Here is a 12126-nt window from a genome sequence, read left to right as displayed (position 1 = left end):
ACAACCCCAATGATGGAGAATTGAATCTTTAGGTAAACAGGGTTTAATCCCTCAGGGAGGCCATCCATAAGAAGGTAGATTTCTCCAACAGATTCTGAGGGGATTTAGACCAAGGTCTACATATTATGTAAATGATTTTTACCAAATGCTCTTCCTTGCTCTAGATTTTAGAGATTTGAAAAGAAAGAGTACCACTCAAAGGTACCCATACTTGTGATTTAGACTCTCAAGCTGGAATATCAATCTGTGACCATCAAAGGGATTTAGGGCTCAAGGTAAAGCAAAGCATTCAGAAACAGATTCTGGAGTTTGCTATCGGTTTATTAGCCTAAGGAACTAGAATCTGGGAAATCAGTGTGGTTTTTCAAACCATTTTGTGAATTAGCAGATGGATGTCCACCCACACAAGTGGTCTTCCATGCACCAGAATGCCATTATTGAGAGCAAAATATTAGTACCTTGCTGTTGTTTTAAGTTGCATATAAATTTAGATGAAAAGTGTTTGGAGAGCAGATTATCATCAGAATATTTAGTTTAGCTCCCACTTGTCTGCTGCCTCCTTCTGGTAACTGAGCCAATTGGCCGTAAGGTAAGTCATGCCCAGGGTACAAGTTGCTCTGACAGGCAGGCTCCGTTCCTCCAGGAAAAGAAATATTCTAGTGGTCTGGTGGTTCAAGTTTGTTTCTCGATGGCACAAACATAGTATGTGGGCATGCATATACCATAAGCCATTGTTGTCCAGTTGTTATTTTTGCTGTGCAATGTGAAAATATTGCTAGATATTTTAGTATGATGGCTTCAAAAGTTTTGCCGATTACTTTGAAGGCACTAACAGAGATTGAAACAAGTTAATGGCAAAGATTCAGGAGTTCAGCATTGTCCACTGGACTTGTTTGTGCACAACACTGACATGAATAAGTACAGACTAACATGGCTACCACTCTGAAACCTATAAAACAATAGACATTGAAGACTACCTGAGCAGAGTACTGGAAAATGATTATAAACTTCATTTATATACATTAATAAAACTATTTTTCAATAGAAATTGAAATGAAGTGCTTAAAAAATTAGCTCAAAAATTGGCAACATCCAGAGAACATACTAAGAATTTGAGGTTCTGTTTTGTGTTTAAGTTCTTTGTGAACTGCTGTTGGCACTGCTACTGGATTACCTGGAGAGACATTCCCTTTCCCTGGATAAGCTACTGCTAAAAATGCACTTAAAATGTACTAAGGATACCCTCTTTCTTCATCTGGACTATAAAGATCACATCAGCTTGGATAACAGGGTCAGGAATGAGGATATGCCAAATAATATGTACATCAACACAATATTGCCATTTTCTGTAACTAAGAATTCACAGGAAACAATGATGACCTGATCACCTACCATAAGAGGGAAGATATGATTTTTGAGATCTTTTGTGGTTAAGAATGTAGATCAATTCATTTCTTGAGTGATTCAGGGAAGATATTAAAATGGCAGATGGCTAGGCTGCACTGACACTGTGGGGAGGCATACAGAAGGGACACTGGGAACAAGCAAAGTAGAAGGTGTGCTAAATTGCTCAGACATATCTAGTAGAAGATGTGGTAAAAGTGGCAAGCTGGGCTAGGGCAGGCCACAGCGACTGCCCCACCACATGTATGAAAAGTAGATTCAGCATACAGAATCCTCAATCTGTCTTTAAAAGGAAACTTGGTCTTCTAATTACCAAAAATCTAGTTCATTTGAAATTTCCAGCATTCAAAGAAAATTCTCACTCCATTGCAAATGTTTGTAGAGATCAGTGGGTCTGAAGTTGCTCTTTCAGGTTGAGGGAATGTAAGCTAAGATCAGAGTATGGTGCAGTAGAAATATAAAAAAAAGTCAGGCAGAAGGAAGAGATGGGAACCTAAATTTCATTGTAGTAGACTGAGCAGGTCTAAACCCATGAATAACATCCAGATTAATAGCTCTCCAATGAGAGAGAAAGAGGACAATTTATGTGGTTACCTAACTGTATTATCTACCGAGTTGTGGACACTATCCATATTATATGCTGACTGTAAACCTTTATGTGTGTGGGTCTCTCTCTGGCTAGCTTGAAGGGGTGTTCCCCTTTAAGAGCTCCCTTACAGCAGGTGGGTAAATAGGGGAAAGATTACAAGTACGTACAGAAAGGGCAGGAAACAGTTGGGGCCAGGTTAGGACTAGGTCACTGAACTGCCCTTTTTGCTGTCTGGAAAAGTGGGGAGATATTTATAACCCATGCAGACTGGTAGATACCCTCTGTACCAGGATTGGGTTTGCAGCACTCACTCTTTGTACTAGCCAAAAGAACTCTGTTCCCTTTTGACCCACTGTGGGTATTATGCTAGTTGCCCCTTTCCTTTGGGAACTAGGGAGGAAATTTTCCTCACTGACATGGGATGGGTTGGGTATTTTTTCCTTCCCCACAGCTGGTCTAGGACTCAGAGCACTGGAATAGGGAAGTTAGGTTGTAATGTTGCAATTAATATGTAAAACTTGTGGCAGATGTCCAGTGCAGGTACTCAGTATAGATGGAAGGGATACAGTTATTGGATAAAATGGATTGGAAAAGGATTTGAAGTAAAGCTTCCCATAAGGGAACTGAGTAAGAGGGGCTGGGGGCTCCTACATCTCATCAGCTGAGAGCTGGCCCCCCTCCTTTTCCTGACCTCCTTTAAAGGAACTGAAGAAACAGCAAGGAGCCAAACCCCTCTTTCCTACATTCTACAATTTGTTGCCAGGTACTCTCAGACATAATAACTGAATACATTTATGATCTATTTAAACTACATCCATGGCCTCTTCTTTTTATTTCCGACAGATAGAGAGAGGTGTGTACTAAAGTACAAATGTATATTAAAAAGTAACAGAATCTGGAACAGAACATACATAATACGATTATTGAGCTCCTCTAGGGTCTTCATACAAGTAGTGTCACCATTTTAAATTTTAGGTCATAGTTACTTACTTTTGCTTCCCATTCCATTCCTGCTACAGAGATACCTAACAATATAAGTACTGTGATGGCTCCTATAATTCTGATGTCATTCATCTCATCCAACATAAGTGCATCATTTTCCTAGAAGAGAACAATTTTAAAGACAATTACATACAGTGCAGAATGTATTTTTCCTACTACACAATGTAGAGGGAGTAGTGGTTTAGAAAGTGAATAAAAATAGTTTACCTTTATACCATTGATTCAAACCTGCTGATGTCGGTAAGCAAAAAATAGGACCAGCTGAAGATTGTTCAGAGGCTTAAATGAAATAGCTAATGGCCCCATTCACATGAAAATGAGTGAACAGGCAGTGACTGCTTTCAACCAACAGAACGGATATCAGCCAGCAACCTTATTGACAGGTTCCATAAAGAAGCCAGTCACAGAACTAACATTCACAAGTTACTCGTTGCTGACAGCGCAAACCCTTCCACAATGCCGTGCCACTACTGCTCTTCATGATATAACTGCTTTGTAGATAGGGGGTTCACTGTTTCTAGAGCTTTTCTTCTGGCACTTCTTTAGTAGTAGCTTTTTTCTACTAATATGTCTAAGAACTCAATTACCATCACTTAACTCTATATTACACCCGACTTCTGAATGTATGAGAGCCTGTGTGACATCTCTGGCTGCTGCTGTTGTGAAGGAAAACCTTAACTCATCTTCCTACCAATGCAAGATCATCCTTTGTATTACATTTACAAAGGTTCTGAAGTATCTAGGGGTGTGTGTGTGTTTTTGTTTTTTTTTAACTAGTTTTAAATGTCCCCAGCAAAGAAACCTCCACCACTTCCTTTCATAGACTATTCTACAAACTAATACAATTTAGAATTGGAAAATCCTTGCTGGTATTCAGATGGCATTAAGAAAAGGAACATTTACACCCCCAGCCCACTCCTCTCATACTACTGTGAATAACTACTCTTCTTCCTTAATGTTTACACCTTTCAAATATTTGTAGATTTATGTACCCCAGCATCTTTAACAGTTATTTGCCAAATTATATACATTTAGCTCTTTAAACCCTTAATCATTGCTGTCACTCATCTGAATTATATACAATTTGCCAATAGCTTTATGGTAATGTATTGCCCCAAACTGAATAATCTATTATATGCCAGGTGTGGTTATATCACAGGAAAGAGAGAGAGACTGATTATATAAGCTCCCTGTCACTATGTGTACTGATACCTCTGTGTATACAACCCAGAAAATGCACTGGCCTTCTCTTGCTGCCATATTGCTGCACAGACATGTTCAGTATTACTCCCAAGTCTCTACCTACATTACCACATTCCAGGTTCTCTCTTCTCATTAAGCATGAATTTTATGATTTTTCTCAATCAACTTCTGTCCCAGGGAAATGAGATTGTACTTGTGATTTTTAGTTAAGTTCATTCTATTATTTTCTGCCCATTTTTAAATCTTTCTAGATCCTTTAAAAGAAGCTTGGGAACATTCTACTAGACAACCATACATTTTAAGCTTTAAAAGGACTGCTTGACAACAACAAAATGCTTATTAGTAACTCATATTTCATCAGCCTTTTTTCTAAGCTGTCAATTTGATTTTTATTACAATTTTAGCTTAGTCCCACTCTAAAAAGGCAAAATGCAAAAAAATGTATTAATATCAAACTGAATGTCATCATTCAACAGTGTATTAATATGAGAAGTAATATTGTAGCACATCCTAAAACCGTATCAATACATGCTGCTGTTAACCGTAATTAATAAAAATTAGCATAAAGTCAGGGTAGTCATACAGATTAGCAAATGCAATCTATTTACCTGCAGCAGTTCTACAACTGTCTCTGCAAAACCAACCACATACATAGCTACTGCAACAGCATTAGCAAATGCGAAGATTAGGCCTATTGCGCCACCGAATTCAGGTCCCAGGCTTCTGGAAATTAAATAATATGCTCCTCCTAAAGAAAAATGATATGAAAATGCTTTAGAACTCTGGACAGCAACTCTGGACAGCAACAGAGCTGTAATTATTCATGTGGGCAAGAAAGTCACTAGCAGCAAGGAAATTCTTAAATCTTAGGCACTTATGATAATACAAATAACAAATCTCAACTACTTTCCTTATTTCTGTTCAAAAACTCAGTATGTAACAGATAGTGACAACTTATATCTAGAGATTATACTTCCCCAAGTTACTAAAATTACTTAAACCTGGTGCTTTACATCATCACCTGAGACATGCATTCACCAGAAATGCTTTGTCAGTCTTACTGTTCAAGCACACAACTGATTTGGAATTTTACAGATACTTGCTTGTCTGAACAGGCGAAACTATTTTGAAGGATGGAGGAAGATTGAATGCTTTGTTACTTAGACACACTTTTACCTATAGATAACATGGAAGTAGACTTTTCCTCAGTGAGGACTTGTGCCTCTAACATGCACTGAAAAAATTATGACTTGTTTGTAAATCTGTTTATAAATACATATTTGGTATGGTGTTTGATTTTTTTTAAATAATCCATCAGATACATTGCTCTAGATTAGCATAAACATGCATATATAGTCAAGAAATACTATTTTGTTTCAATTATTACATGCTACAAAGTACTTGCTCCCTAGGCTGTTCAGAGCTACCCTGAAAGCAGCTTGGCTTTACACCCACTGGGAACAACAAGAGATGGCCATTCTGAAAGGAGTAGTTTTGGCTACTAACAGCCACATGAAGCTTCATTCCTATCAAAAACTGGAGGTTATAATCATTTTAAAAAGAGGACAGATCTTCATGGAATTCTCTGCAATATTATATTATATCTAAAAAAAATTTCAATTAGGAAGCACAACTTCAGATCATTAATCCTAAAAAAGTTCTTCAAAATGTAACCATTGCATGAGATTTCAGCAAGTTTGTACTACATGAAAATTTGAAGAATCTTCATTATAAAGATCATTTGGGACTAAAACATGGTTCAACATTTCTTTTGGCCTTCCCCATCCATCAATTTTAACTCCAACTAAGTTAACTTTACTTGTACATTCTCAGAAATTTCATTTTGTACTCAAAACCTAAGTGCTATAATTTTGAGGAGGCCAGCTATGGACCTGACAAGTCTGGGCATATCTTTCTAGATTTTCAAAATGTGGCATTAAGTGAAAATCCCCTAATTTGCAATAAGAAAGAATTTCTAAAAGATCTGTTTAAAGTCAGACAGCCCTTTAGTTCTCTAGTATTAAACAGGTAGAATCTATAGGAAATGCTGGAAATAAATATTGACTGGTATAGCACACAACTTGATAGAAAGTAGTCAAACCAACTGTGCAGAATGACTTATTTCTTGTTACCTGTCTAGAAAAAAGAAATTCTCACAAATACAAGAAATCCAAGTACAACAGTATATTAACATATGAATTCCAGAAGAATGAACACTGAAAACAGTTATATCTGATAAAATCCTTTGTTATCCAGTTTGAAATATATTCTCAGTGTCTTAATTTCCATGCACAAAAACTTTTTAAACAGAAAATGGGGCACTGGAGGCTAGATGGAAGAGTAACATCTGGGAAAAAAAATAGCAATTTAAAGAAATTTGACACTACAGAAATGTATGTTTTAAAAAAAAAAATTGCTCAATGGTTTAAGAATAAGTCTGCAGGCAAACAACACACATTCCCTTAATGATATCTCCCTATACTGGCCTTATCAGCAAAAGGTAGCCTTTGCATGTCATATTTCTATATTTTAATACTGACCTCTGATTGAAAATTTGTCTTTTATGTCTTTCAGCAACAATCTAACCTTTTATATAGGGTTTCATTTACTTGGACACAAAACAAACAAAAAAACCCGAAAAACAAAAAAACCCAACCTGTATCCCACTTAAAGAATACAACTTTTGCAAGGAAAAAATCCTCAAATTTCCATTTCAACACATAATTGGAGGTATGGGGAAATACAGAGCAAAACTCCATTAATTTCACAGAGTTGCAGATAATGGATGTTTTAAGTTGAAGATCTCATATTCTGAATCCAGTAACGTGTCAACTTCAGACTAGGAAATATTAACTACGTGTGCCTAAAAGGATCAGATGGGGGAAGAGAAGGAATAGATTTAAAAATAAATCCTAGAGTCTACATTCTAGGTTTGGAAAGATTAATATATGTAAATGGGTTGTAAACTACACTCTGGTTCTTTTATTATCTGTAAAGTACTTTAGCGCTCAGATTAAAAACAGTTTCTTATTACAAGACACAGGGTATGGCACTATTACCAGAAGAGAAGCAAGAATATAGCTTTACTCTTTAATACACAGAAGAGAACAGTGTTAAATGTGTCAATTCTAATTAACAGCTAAATGACAAATGACAATTTTATGCTTGTGACAAGGCTAACGTTTAGTTGTTGGTGTTCCTGCTATGTCTTATTTGCTCTGCAATGGTGGCATTTTTTGGTTAGTCTCTAAGGTGCCACAAGTACTCCTTTTATTTTTGTCTGTATGTCTAATCGTGAAGAGTTTTTTTTGTAACTGCTACTGCTTTACTTTGTTACTGGTTTTTATAATAAAATGGCTGACTGACTACTGTGATGAAATACTTTTGGAGCAGAGTAATCACCAGTGAAGTCTTTCCCTGCACCTTAAGCTCTTACTGAAATTATTTTGTAGGTACATAGTTGCTGGCTACAGGACAAGCATGCATGCTAACAAAAATGCCAGTCTCAAACCAATACCCTCTGAAGAGAAAAGCATTCAGATTATCTAAATGGTAACTTTTCAGAGCAATTGAACTTCTTTTGGAAGAGTCTTCCACCATAAAATTATGTGTTTCCAGGAACTTGTATAGTTCTGAAGAGAATAAACTGAAATACATCCTACTACAGGACAAAAACAGATGTTTTCTGAAACCATAAATATGTTTTTACCAGGAAATACATAAATCTCATCCAATGGATTCATCTATAAGAAAGAGTTAAAATTGCTTTTATTTAACCAAGCCATGTAACAGAAGTGGGGGATATTTAATAGCATACATTTTTGAAGGAAAAATACTTTTTTTTAAAAGACATCATTACTGAGCAAATATATGAGCATTTTAGCCACAGTTAAAGTACAAAGAACTGTTTACAAAAGTAGTTTTACCTCCTCTTACAAATCCATTGGTAGCTATTGCTGAAGTAGACATTCCTGTGATAGTTGTCACAACAGTTGCCATTGCAATAACCAAGACAGAAAGAGCTTTGAAAAGAAAAAAATAGTTACAATATATTAAAAATTAAAGCTAGCTTCAGAAAAATACACGTGCCTTGTACTTCATTGTGTCAAACTTAGAATCATAGAATATCAGGGTTGGAAGGGACCCCAGAAGGTCATCTAGTCCAACCCCCTGCTCAAAGCAGGACCAATTCCCAGTTAAATCATCCCAGCCAGGGCTTTGTCAAGCCTGACCTTAAAAACCTCTAAGGAAGGAGATTCTACCACCTCCCTAGGTAACGCATTCCAGTGTTTCACCACCCTCTTAGTGAAAAAGTTTTTCCTACTATCCAATCTAAACCTCCCCCACTGCAACTTGAGAGAATGTACTTTCCAAACAGGTTTGGATAACATTAAGCTAGGCACAGCTCTTGTACAGGTATGGAAGAAATCTTCTTCTCTACTCCACCACCCAGAGAGCAGGGCAGCTTTGCTCCCTAGAACCTGCTACAGAGGTGAGGCTTACTGTAGTCCAGTTCCGGACTAAGCCATCAAGGCTAAATTAAAGTATAGGTGTTAGCACATACACTCCATATCTATCAATCTCCTTTTCAGACCTAAGCTAAAAAATATGTAACTCACTCTGAAAAACTATGAAAGAGGAGTCAGATTAGACATTCTAGCAAGTTTTTCATTTAGCTTCTTAAGAATTTTATGATCATGCTGAGTAACAGGCGACATATCTGTATTATTCAGCCCCCCTTCCCCAATTGCTCTAAATGCGTTATCAATGATCCATGATTGTAGAAGTTACCCTGTCTCCATACATACAACTGCATTCGCTAAAACTAAATAAGATGTCACATTTTTTAAAATTGTACACATACCTATCCCAGCCTGTCCTACAATCCATGACAGTCTGATGAAGAGCATCACCCCCCAAATATTCAACATACATCGTACCTAGGAAAACAAAACACAAGACATAATATCTTCTCATAATTGCATGGTTTTAACATATACAAAGAGTTATTTTAGCTAGGTATTGCAAACAAAATGTATTAAGCCTACAAATAAATTCATACTTAAAATTTTGAATGGATTAGTTGCTGTAGCAAAACCCTTTTTTCCCTCCTAAAATGTTTTATGACTGAGTGACATTTTTAGGTATATACAAGAGTTACTGGTTTGGTTGGATGGAGTTTTTCATCTTTTATATCTTGGGAACAAGGAATTGTTTTCTGATCACAGGTTTCTTACCCACTCTATCTAGATCAGGGATGGAAAATTACACTGATTCAAGAACTGAAACCTAATATTTTTGACCTAGACCAATTCCAGAAAAAATGCCAAATTGGTCACAGAGAACAATGAGTTTCTCTTCCTCACTAGAGTATACACCATTGCAAAACTGACAATCCCAACTTTCTAATGGTCTATTGGAGCACCGGTTCTAGTCCTCTGCTGCTTTTGTTGTCTTATGTAGTGTCCTTTGTTCCTCCTTTGTTTTCAAACAAGGACAGGCACAGTTTAGTTATGGCAAGAGCTGGAAAAGCCTCTGGAACAGGCCATATTGCTTCTTCTGCAACTCTGTCATTCTGAACATTTTGTTTCAGAATCCTACTGTTCTGCACTCAAATTTTTTTTTAAAAGGCTTTTATTACCTGTGTGTGTTTTGATTTTGTTTTTTTTAATTTCTCAACAGAATAGTATAAATAAAGAATTTCCATTTTGCAGAATTTCAGTAATAAAATTAGCACAGAGTCTTAAAACAGATAAACAAACATTTCACAACATTGCCAAAAGAGAACAATTTAATTAACAAGTGAGTATATACTGGGAGACATGTGCCTCTCTTCAAATCCCAGGAGCTCCAAGAACAAGCAGCATGTCTAGGGATTTCCCAAGATTCAGAAAGCCAATTCAAAGGCCTTTCAGTGAGACATAATTGGAGTGGAAACACAGATGCATAGCTGGGCTCTAACTATTTGTCTGAGTAGCATATCCCAAGTAGACAAGAATCACTAAAAAGCACGGTTCTGAGGACTTTGTCCAAGATTACAAAGCAAATCCTCAACCCACTGTGGAATGTAGAGGTGGGTCTTCCAACAACCTTTTAATTAAAAGTTTCTGGGGGAAAAAAAGTGTGCATTTCCCCAATATATATTTCTGGGAGGGGGAGTTTAACACCCATTTCAGGACAAGATTTAAACAAATGTGTTACACACTGAAGCACTAAAAAGATAGCAAAGATTACTTTTCAATACCTCCCCTCTAAATTTTTTACTTGTTTTTTAACCTTTGATTCAATTATTTTTAGCAAAACAGATCTGCAACTGACCTTTCATTCTTGCTGAAAAATACACTCACTCAAAATATGTAAAGTAACTGGCAAGGTCAGTTATGTATTAAAAGGCTTGGCATACTATGTATTTACTTACCAATACACCTTTTATCCAGCCAAACTTGACTATTCCCTTAATGTCTGCAGTATAAGTAGCATCAGCTTCCCCAGGTGGAGTCCCTTCTTCTCCATTTGCATATCCATCCTCAAAAGGTTCCTGCAGAGAGGGCGGGAATTTTTAAATAAATTTTAAAAAGTACCTCTATATCCTTTAGCAAGTGTCCAAAAGGTGATTTCAGAACTGGACACTCAATCAAATTTGACTCAGACGTCATTATTAGTAAAAGTGATCACAGACAACAAATTATTAATTTCTAAGACCACATCTATGTAGTGTTCTAGTCACAATTTGTGACTATTGTACACATTTTCATGCTTCAGTAATTTTTACAGTTTGGATATTTGAAATCCCTACAAAAGATGTTTAAAATAAAGTATGTTTTTACTTGAGGCAGTGAGTAAGTCATGCCACTGAAAGCTTACCATAGTAGTTGAGCAGTACCTACAAATATTAACTGTAGTTATAATCAAATTAGTATCAATTTTTTTATTGCAACCATGCAATCTATTACTGTGTAGATTAGTGCAAGCATGTTATTCAAATATTTTTCCTAGATTTATAAACTGTCTTCATACGCCTTCAATCTGATTTAAAAGATTAAGAAACACTCTCGTAAAAGGACCAAATGGCACCTTCATCATCATTTAGTTTGACCTCTTTCCTAAACACAGGCTATAATATTTCACCCAATGAAATATTCCAGCAGCAGAGGCAATTATTCTTCCCTACTACATAAGTGAACACGACTGCGCCCAATAACTTGTAAATGAACTCAGAGGATCTCTTTCAGAAAAGACAGCTAAACTTGATTTAGAATTAAGAAAATGAAGATGATGAATTGATCACTTCTTTGGTAGTCTGTGCAGTGGACAATTACCTACACTGTAAAAAGATTGTATCACTTACCAAGAAAGTTTCCACACAATAATCAACTCCCCTCTAAGTCACACCCAATCCCCTTTTTAAACTAAAAAGAGAAGAGAGATGGGTCTTGCAGAATGCCCTGAAGATCCAACACTGAGTCCCACAGTGCAGACGTCCTTTACTATTGCCTAGCACTCAAAAAGAATGTTGAGTGACCAAGTGGTTTTGCTTTAGATAACTAGGTAAATGTTTCTTTTAGTAAGCATAAGAAATATTAAAAGTAATACCCAAGGAATACAATAAATATGAGGTACATTAGTAACCTAAGATACCATCTTGGCCACTATGGATGTAGAAGCCCTCTACACCAACATTCTACACAAAGATGAATTACAAGCTATCAGGAACAGTATCCCCGATAATGTCACGGCAAACCTGGTGGCTGACCTTTGTGACTTTGTCCTCACCCACAACTATTTCACATTTGGGGACAATACATACCTTCAAGTCAGCAGCACTGCTATGGGTACCCACATGGCCCCACAGCATGCTAACATTTTTATGGCTGACTTAGAACAACGCTTCCTTAACTCTCATCCCCTAACATCCCTACTCTACTTGT

At 36.6% G+C, this 12126-nt stretch overlaps 1 protein-coding gene across 3 annotated transcripts in view; it reads right to left on the bottom strand.

Annotated features, from left to right (window-relative positions):
• SLC12A2 (solute carrier family 12 member 2) overlaps positions 1-12126 on the bottom strand; it is a 102252-nt gene that overhangs the window by 57634 nt on the left and 32492 nt on the right. For all 3 annotated transcript variants that reach the window (XM_073344868.2, XM_073344869.2, XM_073344870.2), the window contains exons 2-6: positions 10617-10736; positions 9063-9138; positions 8125-8220; positions 4807-4946; positions 2984-3094 (exon numbers count right to left, since the gene is read on the bottom strand). In XM_073344868.2, coding sequence (XP_073200969.1) covers positions 2984-3094; positions 4807-4946; positions 8125-8220; positions 9063-9138; positions 10617-10736 — 543 coding nt within the window. The remainder of the gene's footprint in view (positions 1-2983; positions 3095-4806; positions 4947-8124; positions 8221-9062; positions 9139-10616; positions 10737-12126) is intronic.

Source organism: Lepidochelys kempii, chromosome 5 (assembly GCF_965140285.1).
Source record: "Lepidochelys kempii isolate rLepKem1 chromosome 5, rLepKem1.hap1, whole genome shotgun sequence".
Lineage (NCBI taxonomy): Eukaryota > Metazoa > Chordata > Testudines > Cheloniidae > Lepidochelys > Lepidochelys kempii.
This window is presented reverse-complemented; position numbering and strand designations above follow the sequence as displayed.